This window comes from Mustela lutreola, chromosome 2, assembly GCF_030435805.1.
Source record: "Mustela lutreola isolate mMusLut2 chromosome 2, mMusLut2.pri, whole genome shotgun sequence".
NCBI lineage: Eukaryota > Metazoa > Chordata > Mammalia > Carnivora > Mustelidae > Mustela > Mustela lutreola.
The window spans coordinates 80,763,434-80,778,812 of record NC_081291.1 but is presented as its reverse complement, the minus strand read 5'-3'; the positions used below and the strand labels follow the sequence as shown (position 1 = coordinate 80,778,812).

At 38.3% G+C, this 15,379-nt stretch overlaps 1 protein-coding gene across 10 annotated transcripts in view; it reads right to left on the bottom strand.

Moving 5' to 3' along the window:
- The window catches only part of NEK10 (NIMA related kinase 10), a 245,500-nt gene that overhangs the window by 77,821 nt on the left and 152,300 nt on the right, over positions 1-15,379 (bottom strand). For 9 of the 10 annotated variants that reach the window (XR_009350870.1, XR_009350869.1, XM_059162436.1 and 6 more), the window contains one exon: positions 5,455-5,668. Coding sequence is in view for 7 of the 10 variants with exons in the window: in XM_059162436.1 (XP_059018419.1) it covers positions 5,455-5,668 (214 nt within the window). In the remaining 3 variants the exon portion in view is untranslated. Of the gene's footprint in view, positions 1-5,454; positions 5,669-15,379 lie in introns of those variants that run through there. The other variant, XR_009350871.1, reaches the window with a different exon arrangement.

Here is a 15,379-nt window from a genome sequence, read left to right as displayed (position 1 = left end):
TATATACTATTTGGCTAATATGAGCATTTAGTACAAGGCCCGTGAGGGTAGAAACACTGTGTTCACTGTGGTATCCCCTGTATCTAGAATAGTACCTGACACCTAATAGGTACTCAATAAATATTTGTTGAATAGATAAGGTAGGGCTGATATTGTGCCCCCACTCCCAGTTAGTTCCCTGTGGACTATGCGGCATAGGTGGGAGTCCAAAGCTCCCATGTGCCACAATGGGAATGTAGAAAATGGATATAGCGCTCACTGGTGAGTCCACCAGGTTATCACTTCATGGAGGGAGCACAGAGAAGACAGCTAAACCAGGGATCCCACAGTAAGTCCCCCAAAGCCACAGGGATAGGGTCACCTCATCTGAAGTCAATGGAGGCCAAAAGAAGAAGGCAATAACACATAGAAACCCTTCCCAGTGGCATGAAGATACCTAGGCTTCCTCCCGTATTCAACTGCCATCTTGGGAGACAGAGATGGAGAGGAGAGCCCTTGAAATGGGAGAGAAACTTTTAGACCAAAATAGCTGATATAAGTGCTCATGCCTATATCCACCATTTTCTGCTATCAGCAGGAACAGGAGTCCAAAACAAAATGATATATGATTATGGAAGATAAAATTCCCATTTTACACAAGCAATTTTTACCCAAATTCATATGAAACGAAAAACCATGAAACTGGCCAGAGCTCACTCAAGAGAAGAGCAAGAAGAGAAGCAGAACATCAAAGCTTAAGAGTACAGGGTCGGAAGAGAGAATAAGAAAAGAGTGTTCAGAGATGTAAGATAGAAATCAGGACAGGGGGATGTGGTTGAAACCACAGGGGAAAAAATTCAAGAAGGAAATATGAATCATAAGGAAGAATTACGCTTTAATTTGATAATTTGGTTGTTAATTACTCTGGAGAAATATAAGGTTTCAGTCCACATTACCCAGGTTCAAATCCAAACATGAGGTATGAATACCATGACTAGGTATTCCACAAACTTCTGCCATCTAGTACCAGCCTACTTTTCCAGACTTTCCAAACTATACATATCAAAATATGCATTATAAACCAGGAGATCCAACTCTCAGTCCAAGTTCTGAAACCAGAAAACTAGTTTAGTGACCTTGGAAAAGTCTCTTCTCTTGGTTTCCATTTCCTTGCCTTTTAAGTTAAAGCATAAAACAATACCATTTCTAAAATGTGATTAGTAGTCCTAAGTGTGCTAGGCTGGTATATCGGGAGCTCATGCAATTTTGCTATTCTTTTCCATGCAGGAGTGACTTTCTTACCTACTTCAAGGCCAAAACTTACACCATTTGTTTTGGGAGCCTCCCTAAACTATATCAGCCAGAGATATCATTTGGTATTTACCAAGATTTCCTCCTGCATATATGTCTTGGCTTCCCAGGTAGACTGTATAAGTCACTTCACCACTGCAACCACTCCTTATAATCTTTTGTAACCTTCACAATAGCAAGCACCATGTCTTACATTCAGAGGATATTCAACAAATCTTTGTTCTTTTATTAATTATAAACTGCAAGTATTTTCAATTTTTCTTTTTGTTTTGTTCCCTGTTAGTCTTATGGATGTGAAAGTTCTCCAGGCTGAAAAAACTCATTCTACTGGTAGAAAGAAACAATCATGTAGCTTTAAAACAGAGATGGTGAAGATAATAGTACCTGTCAAATATCACTGGAAGAGAAGTGGGAAACCCTGCAAAACTCACCCTTCAAGAACTTGCTTCTTTCACTGATTACCCATCCGTCTCCCTGGCACATTCAACTCCGCTCCATTTGTACATGTAGAAATATGCGTTATTTACAAATGTTAATATTAGCTTACAGTTGGATCCACAAAATCCCACTAATCTGAATGAAATTGGAGTTTTCTATTGATTACCCACATTTTTCAGGTTGGGTTTTAACACTCATCCTTGCATTTGCTGGTGATGATCTAAGCAGCATGCGGTTTAGAATTGTCTGCAAACTGATTTTTCTGTCTGGGATACAGATGACAACCAAAGGGCAGCTCTTCTGTGTATTTAACATGTTGCACATAATGCTAAAATGCCAATCATGATTTTGATTACTAAAATGTCACAGTACCCTCTGCAGCACAATAGACTTTTATTATAACATATTTAAGTAAAAATTACACCTTATTTTTCTCTGCTTGGTTTTATTCTTTTTAAAAAAAAATATTATTTATTTATTTATTTGAGAGAGACAGAACGAAAGCAAGTACGAGCAGGTAGAAGAGCAGAGGGAGAGGAAGAAGCAGACTCCCCACTGAGCAGGGAGCCTGACTCGGGGTTTGATCCCAGGACCGTGGGATCATGACCTGAGCTGAAGGCAGATGCTTAACCGACTGAGCCACCCAGCACCCTTAGATTTTATTCTTGACTCTGCTCTCCTCATGATCTTTATTTTGAATTATAAAAATTAGACAGCTTAATGTTCTTCGGAAAGAAAATTTTCTCTTTCTTAGGGTCTAAACCACAGTACACAGGCATGAACTTTATTAGTGAAGATTTCTGTGTCCTCTTAAAATATATATTAATACCTGTCTTTACTAGACTATTGCCATAATTGATAATAAGCTAATATGTCAAAAAGTTAGTAGCATACACCCCATGACACAGGAGTCCTTAACGTTTCTTATCAATTGCTTGCTCACCCCTTAATTTGCAAAATTCCAGCAATTCATAATGGCTCTCCTTATCAGTGCTGATAATTCATAAAGTTTTACATAAGGTACCCACTAATTTCCCTTTCCTTTAATTATTGCTTATCATTGGATTGTGTAATTGTATTGTTGATATTAACTGCTCTGGGAGACATTACACCATATTTGAAATGAAATAATCATGATACTATAACAAGACTTAAGAAAAAAAGAAACATAAAATTTTATACGTATAATTTTTCCATCAGCAATGGTGTCGATGTATGTTTTTAAAAAGAAATACTTGGTACTTAGCAAGGATAATGCCAATTAATTGCATGCTGTCTTTTGATTAAATGTAATCATATTTCCTTCTCAGTTCTTTAATAAAGCTGCACTTTTCCTTTTAACTAACATTTTATTAATCCAGAGATGAAAAATGATCAGTATACATAAAATAGTGCCAAAGGAGAGGATATCTGATTGCTCTTTAAACGTAGTAATATAAACTGCTAAGAGGCAAAGCACTTCTCTATGGTCCCTATGAGACTGAATGCTCCATGAGGGCATCAAAGCTGGCTGGTAACACATGCTCAATACATACTTATTAATTGCATGAAAACCACATGTGGATTTGGCACTAATGGACCAGATAATACTGGATTAGCAAGTTGCATCAACAATTATTTTTTTAACATAATCATTGCTTACTTTATATAACTGGTACTATCTTATAATTCTGTGCCACTTTTTCATTTGTACAGTTTATTCAAACACAAAAACTTACTTAATCCTTGTGTCTTGTGATAGGTAGTATGTTCCCCCTAATTTACAGATGAGTACAGAACCTCTAGAACCTCGAAACTGCCTCGACTACAGGTATCTCCCTTTGTTTAACCCAGTCATGGCCTGAGAGCTGGATTTCTACAGTTAAAATGGCTCTCCAAATATGTACTGAAATATTGATGGATGACATGATAGAGTGGTTTGGGTTTGTTTCAAAATAACCTATGGAGGGCAGGGAGTGGGTAATGGGTGGGCATTGAAACAGTATGTGATTGGCCCAAAGTAGCAAATTCTTGAAGCTGGGGGGGGGTGGTACATGAAGCACAATTTTTATTTCTGTAAATGCATGAAATTTTCCACAGTAAGAGTTTAAAAAAAAAAAAAAAAGCTGAACAGTAAATAAATAAATAAAACAGTCATTCTCAAGGTGTTTTGCTAAAGATAAGAGAATTTTTGTGGTTAGATTTTAAACTAACTCCACCCATCCCCACATCAGCTAAGAGAATCTAATATAAACTGACTCTTTTATATCCAACTGGAAATTGGCTAAGTAGCTTTGCAGTGCAGAACTTAATAGAAGGCCTCAAATACTTAAGATATATAGAAATGGCTAAATCTCTCACATTTCAGTTTCCCGGGAACACTGTACTCTGAATGCAACATGACATGCATAGAATGGTGTGTTTCTCATAGCTGCCTACTTTTTACGAAGTCAGGTGGTAAAATAACAAGAAAAGTGAGCTTTAACTGGCTGTATATACGATTTAACTGTGTTCAGCAAGAGCTATAACTCCAAGTTATATGCTCCTAAACATAAACCAAGGCCTTAGATAATCACCAAGTATTGTTCTATGAAATTACAGTTGGGCTCAGCAAGGCAATAAAGATGAGTACCCCCCCACCCCCAAAAGAAAACTACACTGAATCTTCAACTTCCAGATTCCAAGAATGTCAGGACAAGCACACCGCACAGTAGTGCTTTCCTTTTAATAGAAACGAGTTTGATGGGAAGTTGTTATCCAAGAAATCAGAGAAAGAGAGGGAGGCAAGGAGGATGGAAGGGAGGGAGGGAGGATAGGAGGAAGGAAGGAAGGAAAAGAAATTACAGCTGTCTCTTCTTTAAAATGAACTCTTCATATTATTTTCCCAGCTGAGGTAGAATAAGGCTTTAGGGTCCTGGAAAGGAATTTGATGACCAAGTACCTTGATTAAGAATGGATGTTACGGCCCTATTTCCATTTCCTTAGATCCCATGCCCAAGAGGGAAGAAAAGAATATGTACCAGGTTGAAGGGTCCCTGACTAGATCCCCACTTGGGGGAGCCCAGAGTATGAGCAAAGAATGGATCATGGGTCATGATACAACAAAAGCACATGGGGGAAAACAAGAGACAGCAACAAGAGCATCACTGACATGGTCACTCACATAGGTGGATATTTGTAGCTTTTCCCTTTTTCAAGCTCTGCTTAGAAATAAACTTAAATATCAAAATAATTTAAAGGTTATTGGCAAGAAAAATTGAAGGACATATTCTTATTTGAAGCATGGCAGCATTATTACCACCACAAATAGTGATAAAAACAACTAGACTAAAATGAAAAAAAGGTTAAGGCAATTATTATTTCTTCTCTGAATTAACACATAACATTTTCATCCATATTCCCCAAATCAGATTTCTGAAGAAATAAAATCTATGTATTCACTGCTATCTACACAAAGAGCATAACATAAACTTAACAGAATTGCGAAGGGATCTATTTGATGCTGCCAGTTATGCAATATACAATAAATGAGGGGTGGCTCATTGGAAAGCCATTTATATTGACTTTAATTTTAATTATAAGGTCTAGAAAGGAATGCAAATATGGAACTATATAATGGTGAAATACTGCATGTAGCAATTAGTATTTTCCTAACTTAAGATAATCCTTCCTTAAGACAAGCCTGAACCACTGCAGGTGACCTTATAATGGAGTACATCGTGAAGACACTGACAGCTGTGCACTTACATGACATAACAGAGCCAGCTCATGGTGACATGTGACAGCATTCCGGTTGGCTTCCATAAAGTACCTCTGTGTACGCTTCCGTTCCCGTTCCAGCTTCTTCTCCAAAGCCAGCTGGGATGTAGACAAATTGTCTAAATACTTCATCATGACGTCTGATATCATCGAGCTGACTTCTACAATATCTGGGCGGGCTTCTGCATCAGGAGTGAGGCACCTACGAGAGGACAAGCTGATTACAGCACTCTGGTCAATGTCAGGACCAAGCCATGGGTGAGGAAGATCAAGGTTAAACCCCCCACTGTGTGTCCACCGTGGTGTTCACACCCAAAACTCCTGGGATAAGATGGACATCAAGCATAGCTTGGAATCCAAGACTTCTCAAAAAGTATTTGGGAAGTTTGGGAAGCAGAGGGAGGCAGCACTGTTCTCTTTGCAGCTGGGATATCAGGCAAGGGCTACTGGCTGAGCATGAAGCCACTCCTCAGATCTCAGGACAGGTGGATATAGTCATCTTTTCCCATGTGAACTCGTGATTTTCTATAATCACTGCCAAGCCATTGGTCAGTGAGACAAAAAGGGATCCCAAGAATGTAGGCCCTGATACACCAAATGGAAGGTAGGTTCCTAGAGAGTCACGACTCGTTGGCCTTTACTAGCTGGGTAGCAGCAATATCAACCCAACTTGATTAGTGTGTGTCTTACAAAACCTGAGTCATAAAAATAAAATGCAATGCAGTTACTTAAATGTTTAAGATGTTTGTAATAATTTTTTTTAAGATTTTATTTATTTTGACAGACAGAAATCACAGGGAGGCAGAGAGGCAGAGAGAGAGAAAAGGAAGCAGGCTCCCTGTTGAGCAGAGAGCCCGACGCGGGGCTCGATCCCTAGACCCTGGGATCATGACCTGAGCCGAAGGCAGAGGCTTTAAACCACTGAGCCACCCAGGTGCCCCTGTAATAATTTTTTAAAGTAACTAATTGGACACGTTTCATGCTAATATTTTCTGTGATTTGGAGGTAGGAAATGGCAATCAGCTTACTAGAGGGAACATTATTTATTGTCCAAGTAAATACTAATAGAAAGCTATTCTAGACACAATGGGATCAATTACCAAGATCATTGTTAGCATGTTTTAAGTACTTCAGGCATTTGCTATAATATTTTGTCTATTTCTAAAATTTATTATTTTTTTTTAGATTTTACTTATTTGAAAGAGCAAGAGCTCGCCCATGAGAGAATGAGAGAAAGAGAGCGCATGTGCACAAGTGGAGGAGGGGAGCAGAGGGAAAGAGAAGCAGACTCCTCACTGAGCAGAGAGTTGCACACAGGGCTTGACTCCAGGACCCCGGGATCGTGACCTGAGCTGAAGACAGATGCTTAACCAGCGGAGCCACCCAGGCACAGCGATATTTTGTCTATTTTTCAAATTCAAAAATCTCGAACTTCACTGAAGTCATGTTGCTTCTTAATGAACTTGAACTTATTTGGACTTTGAAAAAAAGATCTAATTTTCACTTTTTGTATTTGACTTAGTGACCTATAGTTCACACAACTTTCACCTACACTGACGTCTCCAGGAAAGATTTGAGAACTATTCATCACAGAAGTCAAAATAAGACTCTAACTTGCTAATTTGCTGATTACTCTTTGCTTTTTACTTGATTATGAGTAAAATATACATATCTTAGACATTATCATCTCATGCTTAATCTTTATGTTATTTCTCTCTAAGGCAGTGGGCTTGCACTATGGTTATGAGAAGTACTTACCCATCTGCTGAATTCATATTTAATGAAGTTCAGTCTATGCATTTATAACAAAGAAAGACAAGGCCAGCTACATAATTTTGGGGGTGCCCAGTAGAAAATAAAAGTGTGGGGCTCCAGCCCAGAGTGAGGAAGTCAGTCTCCCCTCCCATAGACCAGTGTCCTAAATCATGGTAGACAGGAGCCTCCCAAGTGATTGCAAACTCCTTGCCATCATGATACTCTTGGTACCTGGACTGGAGGTGGGCAAGAGGCCCCACTAAGCCCCCCACTGAGTGCACCCTGGTGCTACCAGCCTGGTTAAAGATGGCTTCCTTTTTGCTTCACCTCAAGATTCAGCAGGATACATACTGCACCCTGATTCTCTCCTTGTCTGCATTCACAAACCCATAGGGAGGACAGTAAAGATGGAACACAGGCCTTCCCTGGTGACAGACCCAATCACCATACCAGCGAGAGAACAGTAGCAATGATGGGACAGGGTCAGGGAGATGGAGCTGGAGGCCAGGCAGGGGCCACGGGGCCAGGAGCAGATGGTTGAGAATCTATGTCAGAGAGGTAAGAAGTTGAAGGGACTTCACAGTAACTGAGACTTCCAAGCTCCAAACATGCATGCTTCTTGTATCATCAGACTTCATTTGCAAAACACAAAATATAAGAATTTCATGACTTTGAGTACAGAATCTTAACCCCTAAGCACATGACTGTTTTGAGTATGGGAGCCCTGAGCATTGGTCATAGCACGTGAAGCTGAACGTCTGTGCCAGTGACATATTTGTATTCAGATTTATTATTTTAGTTCACAATCATGAAAGAAGCTAAAATGTTGAATTTCACCTTCTAATTAAATGGGTTTCTTCATCTACCCTCACTTAATTAGCAAAAGTAATTAAAGCTGATAAAAATGGTTGGTTGACCTAGCGTTGGTTATGACTGCCATGGGAGGGGGAAAAAAACAACCACAACCAGCAACTAAGCCTTTCATTAGTGCAATGGACTAAAGTCTTAGTCTGCAGATATTTAAACTGATTAAAGATAATATTAGCATTTGCCAATAATATCTGCCCTTTTCCAGATCCCTTCCCTATCTGATTGCCAAAAATCTACTTTTTTCCAAGTCTCCATTAGGAAGACTAATCAACCTCAAATGACTTATCAAATGACTTATCAACCCTTTTTTGTATATCCTCATTACATTTAAGTCCTTAAACTATTATAATATTGTATTGCAATGATCCATTTCACCACTAGAAACCAGAAATTTCTTGAGAGGACAGACATATGTCCCCTTCACCGTGATTCTTCAACATGTGAAATGGACTCTGTGTCCTATAGGTACTCAGCAAATGAATGAATGAATGAATGAACTTGGGCTAACATCTAAGAATTTATCTGTCCCATGGGGAGCGCCTGGGTGGCTCAGTGGGTTAAAGCCTCTGCCTTCGGCTCAATTCATGATTTCAGGATACTGGGATCAAGCCCTACATCAGACTCTCTGCTCAGTGGGGAGCCTGCTTCCCTTCCTCTCTCTGCCTGCCTCTCTCTCTACTTGTGATCTCTTTCTGTCAAATGGATAAATAAAATCTTAAAAAAAAAAAAAAAAGAATTTATCTGTCGCAAAAGATACACCCCAAATATTTGGCCACAAACTTTTCCAGGAACATCTTTTTCAATAAGTTCTAATTTAGCCTCAATTCTCTGAAATACATCCCTGCTTAGATATTTCAGAGAAATTCCTGTTTTTAAAAGGTTTTATTTATGTATTTGACAGAGAGAGACACAGCGAGAGAGGGAACACAGCAGGTGGAATGGGAGAGGGACAAGCAGGCTCCCCCCCAATAGCAGGAAGCCCAGCATGGGGCTAGATCCCAGGACCTGGGATCATGACATGAGCCAAAGGCAGATGTTTAACGACTGAGCCCCCCAGGCACCCCAAGCAAATACTAACAGATCTTAGAGGAGAAAAAAACAATACAGAATAGTGGAGGGCTTCAGGACCCTATCAGCAATGGATAGGTCACCCAGACAAAAAAATCATCAAAGAAACACTGGAATTAACAACACTTCAAAACAAATGAACTGATTGATATATATATATATATATATATATATATATATATATCTCAAACATTCTATCTATATCTATCTATTTATCTCTATCTATCTATCTATAAAACATTCTATCCAATAGCAGCAGAATACACATTTTTCTTAAGCACTCATGGAATATTTTCCAGAACAGATCACATGAGAGTCCATGAAACTAAAATTTCAGCAAATTTAAGAAGACTGACATCATACCAACTATCTTCTCTACTACAATGATGTGAAATTAGAAATCAACAAAAGGAAAGTAAGAAGAGTTTAAATTTGTGGAAACGAAACAATGCATTTCTAAATAGCTTATGGGTCAAAGAAAAAATCAGTAGGGAAGTAAAAAATTCCTTGAAACAAATAAAAAATGGAAAATGTAACATATCAAATTTTGTGGGCTGCAGCAAAAGCTGTTCTAAGAGCCCATAGCAATAAACACATATATTCAGAAATTAGAAAGATCTCAAATAAACAATAATAATAAACAACCTAACTTTAGACCTCAATGAACTAGAAAGAGAGAAACAAATTAAACTCAAAATTAGGAGAGAGAAGGAAATAATAACAGTGTATAAATAAATTAAGTAAATTAAGTAAAGTCCAGAAAAGCAATAGGAAGAATCAATGAACTAAAAGCTGGTGCTTTGAAAAAACAAATGGACAAATCTTTAGATAAGCTAAGGAAAAAGAGAGAAGACTCAAATTTAGAAATGAAAAAGGAGGCATCACAGCTGATACTACAAAAATATAGACAAGAAATTGATAAAATTGTGTGTCTCTAGAGACACACAATCTACCAAGACTGAATCAGGAAAAATAGAAAATCTGGACACACCAATCGTGACTCAAGAGATTGAGTCAGTAGAACTCTCAACACAGGACACTCCAAGGCCAGAGAGCTTCACTGGTTAATTCTACCAAACATTCAAAGATGAATTAACACCAGTTCTCACAAGACTCTTTAAAAATATTGAGGAGAAGGGAACACTTCCAAACTCATTTACAAAACCAGCATTGTCTTGATACCAAAACCAGATAAAGACACCACGAGAAGAGAAAATTACAAACAAATAGTCCTGATCAATATAGATGCAAAATTCTCAACCAAATATTAGGAAACAAAATTCAAGAATGCATTAAAAGGATTAAGCACTATAACCAAGTGGGATTTATCCCTGGGCTATAGGAGGAGTCAACACACACAAACATGTAATCTGTCACATCAGTAAAATGAGAAATTAAAACTATATGATCATCTCAATACATACAGAAAAAAATATTTGACAAAATACAAAATCCCTTTATGATAAAAAAAAAAAACCCTTTACAGATTGGGTTAGAAGGAACATATCTCAACATGAAAAAGTCGAAATATGACAAACCCACAGGTCACATTATACTGAATGGAGAAAAACTGAAAGTGTTTCCTCTGAGATCACGAGCAAGACAAGGTTCCCTACTCTCATCATTCCTATTCAGTATAGAATTGGAAAAGTCTTAACTAGAACGAAATAAAGAAATAAGGATCTCTCAAAGGATCTCTCTGTAGATTTCAAAGGATCTACAGACTTAATGCAATTCCCATAAAAATACCAAAGACATTCTTCACAGAAATAGTAGAAACAATCCTAATATTTGTGTGGAACCACAAAGGACCCTGAATAGCCAAAGCAATCCTGAGAAAAAAAGACTAAAGCTGGAGGTATCACACTTCCTGATTTTAAACTATACTACAAAACCATACTAATAAAAACACTATGGTACTGGCACAAAAGCAGATCCATAGACCAATGGAAGGGCATAGAGGGCCCAAAACTAAATCCCAGCATATCCAGTCAATAAATATTTGACAATGAAAAGAAGAACAACCACTGGGGGAAAGACAGTCTCTTCAACAAACGGAGCTGGGAAAACTGAAGTATATGCAAAACAAAGCAAGTGGCCCCTGTCTCACACTACCCACAAAAATTAACTCAAAATCCATCAGAGACTTAAACCTAAGACTTGATATCATAAAACTCTTGGCTCAGTGGGTTAAACCCTCTGCCTTCCGCTCGGGTCTCAGGGTCCTGGGATCCAGCCCCACATCCAGCTCTCTGCTCAGTGGAAAGCCTGCTTCCCCACCCGCCCCTCTGCCTGCCTCTCTGCCTACTTGTGATCTCTGTCAAGTAAATTAAAAAATAATAATAATAATCTTGAAAGAAGAAAGGGGAGGAAGAAGCTTCCTGATATTGGTCTTGGCAATGAGTTTTTGAACGTGATACGTGATGCCAAAAGCACAAACAACGAAAGAAAGAAACAACAAATGGGACTACATCAAACTCAAAAGCTTCGGCACAGCTTTTGCTACTCAGTTCACAAAATGAAACAGCAGCCTATGGAGCAGAGAAAATTTTTACAAACCACATATCAGAGCAGGGGTTACTATCCAAAACACATAAAGAACTAAACACAATTTAGTAACACTTAAACAAATAATTTGATTAAAAATGGGCCAAACAAAATAGATATATAGATATTTTTCCAAAGGGGACTTCAAAATGGCCAAAAGGCACATGAAAAGATGCTCAACATCATTAATCATCAAGATGATGCAAACAGGGGCACATAAGTGGCTGCTGGTTAAGTAGCTGACTCTTGTTCTTGGCTCAGGTCGTGATGTCACGGTCACGAGATCAAGCCCTGCGTTGGTCTCAGCACTGTGCGTGGAGTTTGCCTCAGATTCTCTCTCCCTCTCTCTTAAGCCCGCTCTCTCTCTCAAATAAATAAATCTTAAAAAAAAAAAAAAGATGCAAGTAAAAACCACAATGAACTATCACCTTACACCTGTTAGGATGGCTATCATCAAAAGGAAAAGAGATAACAGATGATCGTGAAGATATGGTGAAAAGCGGATCTACACACATTGCTGGTGAGAATGTAAACTGCTCCAACCACTATGAAAACCAATACGGAGATTCCTTTAAAATATTAAAAAATACATCTACCATATGACCCAGCAATTCTGCTTCTGGGATACACCCAACAGCAAAGAAAACAGAATTTTAATGAGGTATCTGCATTCCCATGTTTATCGCAGCATTATACACAACAGCCAAGATATGGAAACCCAAATACCCATTCTCATATGAATGAATAAAAAAGAGGTGGCACATATATACAAGGGGATATTACCAGCCAGGAGAAAGGAAGATAGATTCCCATTTTTGACAACATACATGGAACTCCAGCACATTGTGTTAAGTGAGGTAAGTCAGAGAAAGACAAGTACTGTATGACAACACTTATATGGAATCTAGAAAAATCAGACCTATAAAAAAAATAGAAAACAAATCGTGGTTACCAGGACATGAGCATTGGGGGGATAAGAATGATGGTGTCTAAGGGTACAAACTTGTAATGAGTCGTAAACAAACAATGGAAATATAATGCACTGAATAATTAATACAGCCAATGATATTGTAATATAATTATGTAATGTGATGAATATTGCTTCATTGGCAATCATATTACAATATATAAATATATCGAAGTGAAACACTGTACACCATAAATTTACAAAATGGAACATGTTAAATCTACTTTGGGGAAATTTTTTTAAAAAGAGAAAACCAAAGAACTGAAGGTTGGGTGAAAAATGTAAAGACCCACTTGTCCTTAGAACTAGCCGAAAACATTAACTGTGCTAGTCATCATAACTGCCTCTGAAACAAAGCACAAGACCGCTTCTGCAACCAGGCACAGATAAAGAGATGTAAGGCAACTGGAAGATTTTGTGCATAAAAGGAAATGTTCTTCTCTTTTAGAAAGTAAACAGGCAATATTCTCTGAACAGGGTACTGGAAGGTAAAAATAGTAATGCTGGTACTGGGCAGAGCAACAAAATGGATTTATTTTCTGCCCCCAGACTCTTCAGGGTTGCTAAGTTATTCTCCCAGTGTAAAAGCCTGCTAGGAAAGAAAAGTTCCAGTGACAGAATGTGCTGATACACCACATGAACAAACAAGAAAAAGGAAAGATTGCATGTGAGACACACAACTGCATGTGCTCTACTCAAGACAGGGTATAGAAGGTGAAAATGAGAAGATGGAAAAGCAGAACAAGCAAGAAGATCATGTAACTGGAAACAGCAGGTGTGAAATTAAAAATGAGTCTCGTGAACTTGCCCATCGATGGCTGTCTTGCATTTCAAAGGCTCTATCATGTTATCATTTTGCTGAGTCATAAATGACCATTAAAACTACTTTTGCCTTTATGTATTTCTTGCATTGATTTTCTGAAGACAACAGGAAACTAAGAAAATAGAAGATTAAATTTGCTTTCTTATTCTTTTGGAAATTAATTTTTAAAGATTAAAAATCCAAGGCAAATTAAATATGTAATTGCATAAAATTCATGACTGAATTTTATTTTATGTCAAATTTTCTAAAGATAAAACTTTGTGATGTGAACCCAGACAATGAGTCTTGAATAACCTTAAGTGAAAACCACATCTGCTATAGAATGCATAGTTATCTTCATGTATAATCAGTTATAAAATTAAAATAAAATTATTAGTTCTTACTTATGGCATCTTAGTTATTTCGAATTGAAAGTGTCCTTACAGGGGCGCCTCGGCGGTTCAGTTGGTTAAGCGCCTGCCTTCGGCTCAGGTCATGGTCCCAGGGTCTTGGAATTGAGCCCCACGTTGAGTTCCCTGCTAAGTGGGGAGTCTGCTTCTCCCTCTTCCTCTGCCACTCCCTACTCCAAACCCTGCTCATTATCACTCTCTCTTGTGTTCTCTCTCAAATAAATAAAATCTTTAAAAAAAAAAAAAAAAGGCATCCTAACAAATATTTAATCTAGAGTCCCCTAATAATGATCATTCATACTCTTAAACATTCTGGTGATAGGGAACTCATTATCCATCCAGCAGTGTGCCTCACTTGGGTATCTACAATTCTGACACACACTTCTAATGACAAACTGACCTGAGCCTCCTTGGAACTCCACTCCATGGTCTTGGCTCCATTTTCTCAAGTTCCACAGAATAAACCCAATTGTAATAAACCCAACTGTAATAAGCCCATTTCACATTTTCAGTGTCATTCCATTTTCATGTTTGTATCCCAAACTTGTTAACTCAACTGCCAAGCCACCATGGAAACAGCTCCACTTCTCTCCATCAACAATTCCACCACTCCAATCAGAGCTGCCATCATGTCTTGGTGGACAGCTGGACCTGCTTTGCATCCTTCCCCCATTCCCTGCTGTCTATTGTCCACAAAGCAGCGAGGATGATCTTTGTTACAGAAGAAATTTTCTCTATATCCCACCTGTAAATAACCTTAAGTTTTCTCCTCAGTACTCATGAAAAAAATTCAAAACCGTGGCCTATCAAACCCAGTCAATCTGGCCCCATCAGCCTCCCCAGGCCGTAATCATTTAAATTATTCTCTCCCTGACTTAAATGCTACATCTCTAATTTCTTTTAGTTCCTCAAACTAATAAGCTCTATGCTGGTCTATGAAATGCTTCCTCTACTCTTTACTATTTGAGGATTAATGGTTGTTCAGGGCTCAGATTATAGGCTCTTTCTTCACAGAAACTTCCTCAAGTCCTTAGACTAGGCCAAGTCCTTCTGGAATTACTCATTGCTCACTCCTTTTACCATTCTTCATCCAGTTTATCATAATTTAATTTACATAATTAATTCCATAAATAGTAACACTACTGTTATTAGTAATAATATCTAATTTTATTGAGGGTTTGCTAAGTGCTGGGTACCAGGCTAAAAGCACTGAAAGCATTATCTTATTTAATCTTCAGAACAACCCTGTGAGTGGTCACTATTGCTACCAGTACATCACAGATGAGAAAAGGGGATACGTGGAAGAGTAGGGATTAAAATCCAGCTGATTCCAGAATCTACTGATGTTCTTAACCTTTCCATGTGATATTGGTACCTGACTCCTCCACCAACTTGTTAGCCCCAGGCACATGGATACCAACAGTCAGGGAGCCTGTCAGAAGCAAATTAAGGTCCTGTTTGCCCAGTGCCACAAAATCAAAATAATGTCTCTGT